This window comes from Phyllostomus discolor, chromosome 6 (assembly GCF_004126475.2).
Source record: "Phyllostomus discolor isolate MPI-MPIP mPhyDis1 chromosome 6, mPhyDis1.pri.v3, whole genome shotgun sequence".
Classification (NCBI taxonomy): Eukaryota; Metazoa; Chordata; class Mammalia; order Chiroptera; family Phyllostomidae; genus Phyllostomus; species Phyllostomus discolor.
The window spans coordinates 81065818-81080758 of NC_040908.2; the positions used below are offsets into that span (position 1 = coordinate 81065818).

The 14941-nt window shown below is 39.7% G+C and overlaps 1 protein-coding gene across 2 annotated transcripts in view; it reads left to right on the forward strand.

Annotated features, from left to right (window-relative positions):
- Nucleotides 1-576: 576 nt before the first annotated feature.
- BUD13 (BUD13 homolog) overlaps nucleotides 577-14941 on the forward strand; it is a 33561-nt gene continuing 19196 nt past the window's right edge. The window contains exons 1-5 of one of the 2 annotated variants that reach the window (XM_036028531.1): nucleotides 577-753; nucleotides 2699-2792; nucleotides 7978-8062; nucleotides 14067-14254; nucleotides 14372-14792. In XM_036028531.1, coding sequence (XP_035884424.1) covers nucleotides 611-753; nucleotides 2699-2792; nucleotides 7978-8062; nucleotides 14067-14254; nucleotides 14372-14792 — 931 coding nt within the window. In that variant the 5' untranslated portion in view covers nucleotides 577-610. Of the gene's footprint in view, nucleotides 754-2698; nucleotides 2793-7977; nucleotides 8063-14066; nucleotides 14793-14941 lie in introns of both variants that reach the window. The other variant, XM_036028530.1, reaches the window with a different exon arrangement.

A 14941-nucleotide genomic window follows, 5' to 3' on the forward strand; every position in this document is an offset into this window, starting at 1 on the left:
AGTTATGTTTAGTTTGGAATTCCTGATTTCCTGCCTTGAGTGGTACAAGGAAGCCTATTAGAGCAGATTCCTCATCACCTAAACATACTTACACTAATACAAATACTACTATGTGCAAGACACTGTTTCAAGCATATTACATAGTAATATTATCTCAGTCCTCATAACCATTGAACTTGGTGTCTTTGTTATCTCCAATTTGTAAAATGATTTGCCCAAGCTCGTAAAGCTACGAAGTTACAGAACCAGAACTCAAACTTAGATACATTGAAACTCCAGAGCCTGTTTTTAACCACTACACTAGGGTCTTCCTGAAAGGTACCCAGGGCAGAGATCTTGTTTGGGGCGTGGCTATAGCTTCGCGATTACAACAGCGCTTTCTGCATAGCGTATTGAATTAGTAGATGGATGGACAAACGGAAGAAACGTGATTGCGCCCTCATAAGGTTGTAGAGTAGGTCCCGGAAGCTCCTGGTTCCCGGTTAGCCTGGGTGTGCTCTCCCCAGTCTGCCCTCCCGGTGGCAAACGCGTCCGCCACTTCCGGTTCTGGCCCCACCTCCCCACCGCCGACGTTCTGCATTCCGTCTCCGGCGCCGCCCTCGCCGCTGCCATGGCGGCAGCTCTGCCACTCTCCAAGGCCGAGTATCTGAAGCGTTACTTGTCCAGGGCAGATGCCGGCGTCGGCGGGGGCTCCGAGTCCATTCTCAAGCGTCGCAAAAAGCGGCCTAAGCCTGGCAGTGCCGGCGGCAAGGGGTGAGTTGGGCCTGGCGGGGCTCGGCGCCCCGCACCTCTCCAACGCTTTCCTCGGCCCCGGCTCTTCCTCCTACGCACGGTTCGGCCTCCGTCTGCTGCGGGCTCGTCGGAGCCTGGCCGAGCCCGGAGCCCGTGCAGACCTCGCTCGCGCCGCTGGGCATTCTCTTCAGTTCAAGTCAGGCTGTGACCTGCATTATTCGTTTCTCGCCTTTACAGTCTTTGGTTCGCTCCCGTAGAGAATGAATATTGTGTCCTGAGAATAATGGTGGAGCTAATTCAAAGCCTCTGTGTCTGGGTATTTAGGATCCAGAACCTGCCCCGAACCTCCAGTCGCGAGGACTCTGGTCCTGAGTCAGAAGCCTGTACTCACTTGCTCTTACTCAGTACTGCTAATACCGACAGTAACTAACATTTATACAGTTCTTGTCATATGCAGGCACTATTCTAGGTATTTTAGACATGAATTATTTAAGCTTTACACTACTACCAAGGAGTAAGTGTGAGGGCATAGTGGATTAGGATGGGCACCAAACCCAATATAAATGGCATTTCTAAGAAGAGAGAAATTTGGATACAGAAACTGGCAGAGGGAAAACAACCATGTGGAGGTGAAGGCTGGGATTAGACTGACTGCAATTGGCCAAGGTATGCCTAGGGCTGACAGACATTGGAAGAATTAAGGAAATATTCTACTTTACAGCCCAGTGGACACTTGCCTGGCAGATATCTTGTGATTTCAGACTTCAAGCCTCCAGAACTGTGAGAGACATTTCTGTTGTTTTAAGTCACTCTATTTGCCCTCAGAAATTGATATACCCAGTAAGGTCAAATATGTCCACAGAGGTGATCCATTTCCTTTCCTGGTTTGGTTCTTGCCTTATCCTTGCTTTCTGTCTTTTCTGCCCCTCTGACTTGTATGGATTCTTTGGAATCAGGGCCATGTAGTGAAAATATCTTGAGCTTTGGAGCAACACTGATCAGAATTTGAGTCCTAGCTGTGCCACTTTGTGATCCATGTGGGCAAGATATTTTATCTGTCTGAACCTTTGGGCAAGATATTTTATCTGTCTAAACTTTAGTTTTCTTTAAAAAGAGAGTAATAGTGATGTCACTGATATCAAATGGTGGTTGTTGTGATTAGAGATGTATAAAGTGATCTTGGTTTTTCAGATAATAACTGTTCACATGGCAGTTATTGTTATTTGCAATCATTCATAGTTTATCAATGTAACAAACATTTATTCAGTACTTCTTATGCCAGTTACTGCAGGGTGTGGAGAATACCACTCTGCATGAGAAAGTCATAGTTCCTATTCTAATGGAGCTTATAGTTTAATGAAGAGACAAGCTTTAAACAACTAAATAGGCAACTAATGATTTATGTCCTTTGTGGTATATGCAATGGAAGTATTCCAAGAATGTGCAACAGGGGTTCTTAGATGGGGGAGTTAAGGAAGAGTAGTTAGGAAGATATGCTCATGAAAGTTAAATATAAGTATATGCTAGGATCTTAAGAATGAGTAAGAGTTTCCCAGTAGAGAATGACAAGAATAGTTTAGGTAGAGGGAAGGAACTGAGTATGTGAAAACAGACATGGTAGAACATGGAGGATCTTGCAGGATTTTGAGCTTTATCCTAAAACTAGTAGATAAATGTTCATAGGCTATTATTTAAGAACATTGCCCTGGCTGGTATGGCTCAGTGGATTGAGCACCACGCTGCGAACTGAAAGGTCACAGGTTCACCTTCTGGTCAGGGCACATGCTTGGATTGTGGGCCAGCTCCCCAGTTGGGGTCATACGAAAGACAGCTGATTGATGTCTCTAACACATCAATTTTTCTCTCCCTCTCTTTCTGCCTGCATTCTCCCTCTGTAAAAATAAATAAAATCTTAAAAATAATAAGAATGTTAATCCTTTTTGATCTTTTTTTTTTTCACATTTAGAATGCGCATTGTGGATGATGATGTGAGCTGGACATCTATCTCCACCAGTAAGCCAGAGCCAGAGGAAGAGGAAGATGATGGAGATTTGCCTGTGGTATGTATCTTTGAGGCTCTGAGGACTTTGAAATTCAGGTCTTTCAATCTTAACTCCCTGTGCAGGGTAGATTTGTAAGAGGGTGAGTTGAGGGCACAGACTACTGTTAAAGAGCTCTTTTAAAATAGTCTTCTTTGATGATGCCTATACACTATCTTCTTTGTTTATGGAGGGGCCCGTCAAAATAGAAAACGGAACTAATTGTAGAGACAGGCTCAACATCAGTGATGGAGCTGTGATCAGAATTCGACAGGTTCAATTTGTTGGAAGCTATCTTAAAAACAAGGATCAGGTTCAATTATAAGAAACTTTTTCTTTGTTTCTTTTATTCATTGACTCAATTAAACTTTAAAATTTGTATACTCTTGTCTAAGTGATGGAGATATGTAGATTAATAGAACATAGTATCTGTACTCTAGAGGTCATACCCTAAAATGGTAGACTGAGTTTCAAATTATTTCAGCAATATGATAAATATTGGAGCTATCTTATGTACCAAGTGCTATTAGAGCATAGGGAAAGTAGCACACCTTTTATTCCATTGGTAAATTCCATGAAGGATGTCAGTGTCTGACATGAGTTTTGAAGGATAAGAGCTAAGTAGGCAAAAGTGTAGGCAAATAATCTAGCATTGGTATAGTCATGGAACCTTTGCTGAGAATAACTGAGAAACAAGTGAAAAGGAGAGCTGTTAATAGACTATGTTGTGATAAAGTTATAAAGATGAATTCCAGATTAGTATATGTTTATCCCCAGCATATTCTACACTTGATTATTTAAAAGATAGTTTGTTAATAATTAGACGGGAAATAGTGATCATAAGGAATCAGTTTCAGTCAGAATCACTTATACCTAATTAATGTTAACATTTGTTTTAATAAAATTTTATTTTATGAAAGCAATATATATTTATCATAGAGTATTTGGGAATTTTAAGAAACTTTAAAGTTTTAAAAAGAGTATAAAAATCACTTACACTGTGACTATCCAGAGGTAATAACTCCTAACATTAGGATAGATATGTCTTTAATTCATAGATTATGCATACTTTTATTTATTTTTTTTCAAATACAATTGGGATCATACTGTATACATAGTTTTTGAACCTGGTCTTTCACTTAATAATATATTGTGGATACTTTTGTAAGACTTTAAAATATTCTTTGAGAATGTGTTTTTTCATGGTTGTGTAATAGCTCAGTATACATATTAATTTAAAATGTTTTGTTGCTGGATTGTTTCCTGTCTTAAAACATGAAAATGTGATTTCTAGCCTAGGGGGAGGTGTAGGTAGATACACTGCCTTCTTGCACAACCAAAAGGAGGGCAACAACAAATTTAAAAAAAAAAGTACAACCAGAACTGCCAGAAAATTGAACTGTATGGAAGTCCGACAACTAAGGAGTCAAAGAAGAAACATTCATCTAGACTGGTAGGAGGGGCGGAGACAGGCAGCTGAGGCAGAGAGGACATGTCGCACGGCAGCAGCTAGAGGATTGAGTGGACTGGTGAGGCAGAGGCTGGCAGTCCTACATTTGTGTGCAGATAAACTGGGAGGAACAACTAGGGAGCGAGGCAGACCACACAACCCAGGGTTCCAGCATGGGAAAAGAAAGCCTCAAAACCTCTGGCTGTAAAAATCTATGGGGGTTGTGGTGGCTGGAGAAATTCCCAGCCTCATAGGAGAGTTTGTTAGAGAGACCCACAGGGTCCTAGGATGTATACAAATACACCCACCCAGGAATCAGCACCAGAAGGGTCCAATTTGCTGTGGGTGGTGGAAGAAGTGATTGGGAGTGGGACAAGAGCTGAGCAAGTAGCATTATTTCCTCTCTGACCACTCCCCTACACACAGAACCACAATGCAGTGATGTGGGTTGCCCCACCCTAGTGAATACCTAAGGCTCTGCCCCTTACAATGTAATAGGTATGCTAAGAAATATGGCCCAAATGGAAGAACAGATCAAAACTCCAGTAAAAGAGCTAAGCAATGAAGAGGTAGCTAACCTATCAGATGCAGAGTTCAAAACACTGGTAATCAGGATGCTCACAGAATTGGTTGAATTTGGTCGCAAAATAGAGGAAAAAATGAAGGTATTGCTAAGTGAAATAAAGGAAAATGTACAGGGAACCAACAGGGAAGGGAAGGAAACCAGGACTAAAATCAACAATCTGGAACAGAAGGAAGAAGTAAACATTCAACCAGAACAGAATGAAGAAACAAGAATTCTAAAAATAGGACAGGCTGAGGAACCTGCAGGACAACTTTAAATGTTCCAACATCTGAATCACAGAGGTGCCAGAGGGAGAAGAAGAAGAGCAAGAAAATGAGAACTTATTTGAACAAATAATGAAGGAGAACTTCCCCAATCTGGTGAAGGAAATAGACTTCCAAGAAGTCCAGGAAGGTCAGAGAGTCCCAAAGAAGTTGGACTCAAGGAGGAGCGCACCAAGGCACATCATAATTACATTACCCAAGATTGAAGATGAGAAGAGAATCTTAAAAGCAGCACGAGAACAGGAGACAAGTTACCTAGAAAGGAGTTCTCATAAGACTTATCAGTTGATTTCTCTAAAGAAACCTTACAGGCAAGAAGGTGCTACAAAGAAGTATTTGAAGTCATGAAAGGCAAGGACCTACATCCAAGATGACTGTCCAGCAAAGCTATCATTTAGAATGGAAGGGCAGGTAAAGTTCTTCCCTGATAAGGTCAAGTTAAAGGAGTTCATTATCACCAAGCCCTTATTATATGAAATGTTAAAGGGACTTATCTAACAAAAAGAATATGATCAAAACTGCGAATAGTAAAATGACAACAAACTGATAACTATTAGCAACTGAACCTAGAAGAAACAAAAGCAAACTAAGCAAACAACTAGAACAGGAACAGAATCACAGAAATGGAGATCACATGGAGGCTTATCAGTGGGGAGGGGGTGAGGAGAGAATAGGGAAAAGGTACATGGGGTAAGAAGCATAACTGGAAGTTTGAAAATAAGGGGAGCTTAAGAATAGTACAGGAAATGGAGAATGCAAAGAATTTATATGTACGACCTATGGACATGTACTAAGGGGTGGGGGCATGCTGGTGGGAGGGGGATGCAGGGCGAAGGGGAATAAAGGGGAGAAAAAATGGGGCAACTATAATAGCATAATCAGTAAAATATACTTAAAAAAGAAAAAATATCAAAATGCTTTGATGAACATACATAAATCATTGTAGGAATCCATTATTTATTCCTGTGAAATGAAATTATGGTCCTTTTGAGCTACAGTCCTATATTGCTTTCCAAAAGGTGGTACCAATTTACACTTCTGGTACTACTTGAGTATAAAAACTGGTATGAGAATGCCAGCTTTTCCATTTCTTTATCAATACTTGAACATTATTAACAACAACAGAACCCATGGCAAGCCTGTGCCAGCTTGGCAGGTGAACAATGGTATCCGAAAAATAGTGAAGTGAATAATTTTTCATAAGTTTCTTGGGCATTTCTATTTTATGAAATTCTTGGTATTTTGTCCATTTTTAGAAAATTGGGTTTTTTTCATTGATTGATATTTATATAAGTATATATTATCTGTTTTATGTTTCATAGGTATATTTTATCTTTACCTTTTAATTTATTAATAGTCTTGATATTTAAAAATTGTAATTTTTATGTAGTCCTCTATTAATTTTCCTTGATAATACTACCTTTTGCTCCTATGATTGCTCCAAAACCAAAATAGGGAGGCTCTAACCCCACGCTGTCCTCTAAACTCGTTAAAACAGATCTTGGTCATTGAATGCATTTTTATTACTGCAAAACGATCACCACCAGCTATAATAATGGCCAAATAACTGGGACAACCACAATAGCAGTAGTAGCAAAGAATAATAGGTATAATTTATTGAGCATTCACCATGCACAAGTACTGCTAAGCTCACATGAACTATCTCATGGAGTCTTGCTAACAGTCCTTTGAAACCTGCTTTTACAAATGAGTAAATTGAAGCTTAGAGAAAATAACTTGCCAAAGGTTACACAAATACTAAACTGACAGAGCTGGAGATTTGGATCTCAGCTCATCTTGCTGGAAAGCCCATGCTTTTAATGCATGTGAAGAGGTGTGAAAAGTAGGTTATATGAGGAATGATGGTAGGCTCTTAGGAGAAGAGAAGTAGAGAGGTTTTATGTCTTGGGTTCGAATTCCAGTTCTGCCACTTGCTACTTTGTGATATTGAGAGAGTTACTTAATTTATCGGAGTCATAGTTGCCCTTTAGTAGTGTGGAACCTTTCTTTGCAGGGATATTGTGAGGATTAAGTGAGATAGTAAAGTAGAACATTGCCTTGCACATAGTTGCTATTCTAGAATTTATCACGCCAGCCCTTTTTGAAAGTCTGTTATGTGGAAGGAGGATCAGTTGTCAGAGGTCAGAACTATGGTTAATGGGAAGAAGTTATAGGAAGGTAAGTACTGGTCCAATAAAACTAAGAACTTTCTAGCATTGTCCCAAAAATGCAGTGGACTGCCTTTTAACATAATGAGTTCCCTGTTAGTGAATTGATTCCTTGACAGGAAGGGGACTAGGTGAGTAATCATTTATCAAGGATATTATAAAGAAGATTCCACATTTGTTTGGTAGTTTGGATGATATGAAGCATAGTTTTCTCTCTTGAAGGTTCTATGATTCTTTGTATGTCTTCATGACTTCTTTTGGCTGGGTTCAAGAATAGCTGTCATTGTGACTACCTATAAAAACAAAGGTTTTATAAGGAACCCAAAGCCCTTGATGAGTGATAAGCATGACAAAGAGCCTGCTTGTGTTTTCACTTTGAGTGCAATATAATAAAAATAAAGAGGTAAAAATAAAACAGTAAAGGGAATTTAGCTTTTATCTTACAGGTGGCAGTTGTGTACCTGGCAAGTTGATAAAAAGGCTTGTAATGAATGAAATTAACCTTTGGAGGGGAGTTGATTAGTTAGAGAAAGATCTAGAATTAAACCATCCAGTGACAATCAGATGTTTATGGAGTGAACATAACTGAGAACCACTAAATCTCTTCATGGCTATTTGGGGTTTGTATGTGCCATGTGTATTAGGAATGAGAATGGTTATAACTTAAGGTTCTCAAGACAGCAGTACTCCTTGGCTGTATCCTGTGGGTTTCCTCAACATAATGTCCTCACTCCCACAGGTGGCTGAATTTGTGGATGAGAGACCAGAAGAGGTAAAGCAGATGGAAACCTTTCGTTCCAGTGCCAAATGGAAGCTTCTGGGAGGTGAGTTCCACCAAGAGATAAATCTAAATTTTCTATTTATAGGGGAAGCCTTTTTTTTCTTTTCTACTTTTTCTTTTTTGAGGAATGCATAGTTTGTTTTTATTTGTCATTGATCCTGAAAAATATAGCATGAAATAGAATTCAGAACTTACTACCTTCAGAGGTAGTAAGACATGGGAACTGAAAGACCAGGTATCCCACTTTTTCTTTTATTTTGATATTAAGGTTACTGAGGTCAGAAAGTGAATCATTGGGGACCTTTCAGCACCCATTCTTCTCTGGCCCAGAATTGGTGAGTACTTAGTATACAGGCAAGACTTTGGAGGAGTTTATAAGCATCTGAAGAGCAGAGTTTGAAGACTTGAATAACTTCTGTCCTCTCTCTGAATGAAGCAACTCATGTATGGGTCAAGGACCAATGTTTTCTGTCCTTGTTTCAGTAAATCTATATTTGTTTTTCCCTTGAATATTGGTATTTTACAGGGCATTATCCTTCATGTGTCCATTCTATGTCATCTTTGTGGGCCAATGATTTAATTCCATATTTAACAAAATGTTTGAGTTCTTGGACAAAGGGCATTTGTTGTCATGTCTGAGTAGAGATGAGACCAAGTCTTATTTAATTTTCTATTCCCCCAGGCTAGCATAGGGAGGTGCACTGATAAATGTTTGTTGAATTGCTGGAAGGTATTTGATTCTTGTAGCCTGCTGCTCCTTGGTAAATCATCACTTGAGACTTGGAAGTGATTTCCCCTTTTCAGCAACTTAGTAGGTAGTCCTATTATTGCAGGACACAGACTAATAGTCCCAGTGAGTCACAGCCCTGGATGCAGCAGTTATTCGAGCTTTGTGGCCAGTGGAAGTATGCTGATTTTTTACCCCTTGTGTTCATACCTTCATAAATGAGGATTTTGCTACTTGATAGTTGTTTAACTCCAGTTCACCCTTGATGCTAATTCATTTTGCACATTGTCTTATACTCTGTGCCTTCAGGTTAATTATTCTGCAACTCTGATTTAAAAAAAATGCACAGCAAAAGTGACAATTGACTATAGACCATTTTCTCAGTTAATGTTCAGTGCATTATTTTGTTTTATGAATGAAAACTTTACTAGTATTCTTTCATTTGAATCCTGTTTTACTCTTTATAGTTTTAAAAACTTTTCAATTACAGTTGACATTTAATGTTATATTAGTTTTAGGTGTACAAAATAGTGGTAAGACTGTTTTAATTATTATTTCCTGCCTTATCCTGTAGTAGTGTTTCAGTTTTTTCCATAGTCCTTTTTTCAGAGACAGTCTTTTGGTCTCCATCTCTGTAGGTCTAGGAAGTGACATATACATAAACACACACACACAAGTAATTATTTTTGTTTTGCCTCATTCTCACTGCTCCATCCTCATTTGTTGCTGGAAATATCCTTACTGATCTCTGACCCTTACTTTAATAAATGACATGGAATTTATCAACCTCATGGATTAGATTTATTGTCAGGTCTACAGGTATCAGTACTTTTCTCTGAGGGGTGGATTCTAATTATTTAGGCCTATTCTCCAAAGTGAAGGAATTGAATAGGCTTAATTCATCCATTTAACAAGTATTCATTGGGTCCTACCTGGCTTTTATTTGTATTTGGGCCATAGCTCTCAATGATTAAGTAACAGAGGGAGAGGAGAAACTAGATTTTGGAAATGTCCTGAGTTGCCATAAACAATCTTTCTCCTATGCTTTTGAAAACTGAAAGTTTCAAATTGTTTCCTTAACTACATTTTTTTGATGATACTAGAAATTTATTACGTTGCATACCTTTTTTTTAAGTCACATACTTTAAATGAGTGAATTGTATGGTATTTGAATTATAATATCCCAATAAATCTGGTAGCAGAAATAAATGAGACAATTAGGGAAATCTGAAGGTTTGCAGGATAGGAGAGATGATTTATTGTTAGTTTTTTAGAATTATTGTTAATTTTTTAGGTGAGATAGTGGTATTGAAGTTATATTTGTAAAAAAAAAGAATGTTAACTTGTAAAATACTATATTTATGGATGCAATAATTTAAAAATTACTCTCATGACCCTGAAGTATCACTTCACTTTAATGCCACCCTACTCTTAATACCAAATTCCTTCTCCAAATTACCTGTCCTCCCTCTCTCCATTTCTGATCTTACCATTCTTTTTTGAACCCATTCCAATCAGGCTTTCGTCCTCACTACTCCAGTGTTATAGCCAGTGGTCACTTGTAGCCCCTTGTCAACTGACTTGGTTGCTTTTCCTGGTTTCCTCTTATTTCAGTGGTTGCTCATTCTGTCTCAGGTTTCATTACTATTTCAATTCCTAAATGCTCGAGTGTTCTGGGATTCTTATATAACTTTTTAAAATTTCTGTATACCCTGAATATCTAGATGATCTCATGGCATTAAATACTCTTTACATGCTGATGTCTCCCAAATTTACATATCCAGCCTGGGACTTTATTCTGAATTCCAGACTCATATACCATATGTTAATTTAATAGGCTTTTCAAACTTGACATCTCCAAAATTAAATTGATCTCTTCCCATTCTTTACAGTCTTTCCCATTTTAGTAAGTGGCAACTCCATTTTTTAAATGGCTCAGGCCAAAATCTTGGAATCTCCCTAACTCTCTTCTTTTTCTAATACCCTACATCAATTACTTCATCAGATCCTGTGTACCATCTCATGTGAATATATGTAGATACCTCATTCCCTGCTTGTACTTCCCCCTAGTTACCCCCACTGTCTCTCACTTGGAGGACTGCAGCAGCCTCTTAAGTCACCCTTCTCTCGTTCCCCTACCATCTATTGTCAAAATAGAAGCTAAGTGATTCTTTTTTTATAGGTATATTTTATTGGGCCCTGGCTGGTACAGTTCAGTGGATTGAGCACTGGCCTATGAACCAAAAGGTCATTGGTTCCATTCCCAGTCAGGGCACATGCCTGGGTTGTGGGCCAGGCCCCAGGTGGGTGGAGCTCGAGAAGCAGCTGCACATTGATGTTCCTCTCCCTTCCTTTCTCCCTTGCCCTTGGTCTAAAAATAAATAAATAAAGTCTTTTTAAGAAAGTATATTTTATTGATTATTCTATAACAGTTTTTCCTGTTTTCCCCACTCTGCCCTGCACCCCGCAACCTTCCAGCATTCCCTTCCCCCTTAGTTCATGTCCATGGGTTGTACATATAAGTTCTTTGAATTCTCTGTTTCCTATACCATTCTTAACCTCTCCCCATCTATTTTATGACTACCAATTAAGCTTCTTATTCCCTGTACCTTCCCCACCATTCCTCCCCTACTCTTCCCCACTGAAAACCCTACATGTGATGTCAATTTCTCTGATTCTGTTTGTGTTCTAGTTGTTTGCTTAGTTTTTGTTTTCAGTGTTTTTTTTTTTAGGTTCAGTTGTTGGTAGTTGTGAGTTTGTTGCCATTTTACTGTTCATAGTTTTCATATTCAATTTCTTAGATAAGTCCCTTTAACATTTTATATAATAAGGGCTTGGTGATGATGAACTCCTTTAACTTGACCTTATCAGGGAAGCACTTTATCTGCCCTTGCAGTCTAAGTGATAGCTTTGCTGAATAGAGTAATCTTGGATGTAGGTCCTTGCCTTTCATGACTTCAAATACTTCTTTGTAGCACCTTCTTGCCTGTAAGGTTTCTTTAGAGAAATCAGCTGATAGTCTAATGGGAACTCCTTTGTAGATAACTGTCTCCTTTCCTCTTGCTGCTTTTAAGATTCTCCCTTTATCTTTGATCTTGGGTAACTTAATGATGATGTGCCTTGGTGTGTTCCTCCTTGGGTCCAACTTCTTTGGGACTCTCTGAGCTTCCTGGACTTCCTGGAAGTCTATTTCCTTTGCCAGATTGGGGAAGTATTCCTTCATTATTTGTTCAAATAAGTTTTCAACTTCTTTCTCTTGTTCTTCTCCTTTTGGCATCCCTATAATTCAGATATTAGAATAGTTTAAAGTTGTCCCAGAGGTTCCTAAGCCTCTTCTCATTTCTTTGAATTCTTGTTTCTTCATTCTGTTCTTTCTGGATGTTTATTTCTTCTTTTTGTTCAAAATTGTTAATTGAGTTTTGGTTTCCTTCTGGTTGATTCGAGTTCGTTCCCTGAATATTTTGCTTTATTTCAGTTTGGCTAGCCTTCATTTCTTCCTTCATTTTGCGACTGTGCTAAGTCAGTTCTATGAGCATCCTGATTACCAGTGTTTAGAACTCTCCATCAGACAGGTTGGCTATCTCCTTGTCACTTAGCTCTTTTTCTGGAGTTTTGATCTTTTCTTTCATTTGGGCCACATTTCTTTGTCTTGGTCAACCTTTTATGTTGTAAGGGGGCAGGGCCTTAGGTATTCACCAGGGTAGGGCAACCCTCTTTGCGGCTTTGTGGTGCTGTCTGTGGGGGAGGGGTCAGAGAGAACAATGTGCCTCATTTACTCCCCTCTAGACTTGCTTTCCAATGAACTCTTGTGTGAGACTGCGAGTTTCTCCCGCCATGGCAGTCCCCACCATAGTTTATAGCTAGCTTTGAATCTTAGTTTCCCATTCACACAGCCCTGCCTTGCTCACGCAGTCCACCGTGGGATCTCTCAGCCAGCCCCGCCTGCGTGGTCTGGTTGAATGTTTCTTTAATTCCTTGGTTGTTGGAGTTCCATGCAGTTTGATTTCCTGGTTGTTTATTGTTTTTAGATTGGTTAGTATCCTTCTGTGGTTGTGCGAGGAAGTGAAGGGTTTCTACCTATGTCTCCATCTTGGCTGGAACTCAAAGTGAGTCTTTAAAAGTCAAATCATCTCACTTCTTTGCTCAAAACCTTCCAATGGCTTCCCCTCTCACTAAGTTCTCATAGTCCTTAAGTCCCTACACAATTTGACATCCTATTACCTATGACCTCAATCTCCTACTTTTCCCCTCCTATACTCTGCTTCTGCCATTCTGGCCTCTCTTCTTAGAATGTTCAACTACATATTTTTAAAGAATGCACACGGACTCAAGTCCAATGGATCTGGATTTGGATATTTACTCCACTACTTATTAGCAGTGTGACTGGCAAATTACTTAATCTTTCTGGGTATCAACTTTTTTATCTGTAAAATGGAGTAGTATTTATCTCCTAGGCTTGTGAGAATGGGCTGAGGTAATTTGTATAAAACATTAGCATGTAGTAGGGGGTCAGTAAATGCTGATCCTTTTTTTCTGGTGGTCTCTCTCCCTTTAATGAGGAGTTCATTGGCATGGATTAAATAGTTGATAGCTCATTTTGATGTGTCACAGGTTTAGTTAATTTGTCAGGTTTTTTTTTTAAGATTTTATATATTTATTTTTAGAGAGGGAAGGGAGGGAGAATAGAGAGAGAGAGAGAGAGAAACATCAACGTGTGGTTGCTGGGGGTCATGGCCTGCAACCCAGGGATGTACCCTGACTGGGAATCGAACCTGCGACACTTTGGTTCGCAGCCCGCGCTCAATCCACTGAGCTACACCAGCCAGGTAATTTGTCATTTTAAAGAAGAGTGAGTACAAACTATAAGCTGTGTAGGCTAAATTTCGGTAGGAACTTCTGATTGGGAACTCTGCACAAATAAGATTTTGGAAAGAACATTGTGTTGAGAGTTAGAAGACTGGCGTTCTAGTCTGTCTCTTCATTGTGGAGCTGTGATCTCAGTTGAGAACCATTCAGCTCCTTGGATCATCTGTTTTCACAATTGTAAAACAAGATGCCTGCCCTGCTTGCCTTACAAGGTATAATATGAGAAATGTATTTAAAATGCTTTGCAAATTTAAGACTTCTTAGGGCAAATAAACAAGATTATTTTTAAGATGTTCCTGGTTACTGGTTTGCTGCCCCTAAGCAAAGGAGCTGTGCAGAATAGTTTTGGGCTTTCTGAGTAGTTTTGAGATTTATGCTGCTGGGGCATCTTTTGAAACTTTGGATACTGAGGTGACAGCATCTGTAGGAATCTGACTGTGCTGTTTGTGTTTAGACCACAGTGAGGATCTACCTTCACACAGACATCTCCGTCATGACTGCCTGGATTCATCTCCTCCTAGGAGGGTCCGTCACGACACCCCGGATCCTTCTCCTCCTAGGAGGGTCCGTCACGACACCCCAGATCCTTCTCCTCCTAGGAGGGTCCGTCACGACACCCCGGATCCTTCTCCTCCTAGGAGGGTCCGTCATGACACCCCAGATTCTTCTCCTCCTAGGAGGGTCCGTCACGACACCCCAGATCCTTCTTCTCCTAGGAGGGTCCGTCATGACACACCGGATCCTTCTCCTCCTAGGAGGCCCCAGCAAGATTCACCGGATCCCTCTCCTCTCAGGAAACATTATCGTCCTTCAGGTGTATCTCCTAAGAGGGCCCATCACAGTTCCTCAGATATCTGTCCCCATAGAAGGGCCGGTAACAGCTCCCCTGACACTTCTCAACCAAAAAGGACTCTTGATTCCTTGGATTCATCACAGATCAAGAGGTCCTATCATGACTCCCCTGATTTGTCACCTGGTGTTCCTCATTCACTGCCTAGAACCAAAAGCAGTAAAGTCCCAGAAAAATCCTCTAGCAAAAGTTCTTCACATCGGAAGGGGCTAGGATACTCTGATCTCTCAGTCTCAAAGAATAGCAAATATGAATATGATTCGGACCTCTCTCCTCCACGAAAAAAGCAAGCAAAATTCCATTTTAGAAATAAAGAGCATGATTCTAAAGGTGAGCATTGATTGTACATGTGAGAAACTTATTTTCTTGGTGCTTTACTTTGGATCTTTTACTTGCTTTGTTACATATTTATGTCTTTAGAAATGAAAATGGAGTTTCTTTGTAGAAGTGTTAAAAGCTGTAGGGAAATGGTGAGGATT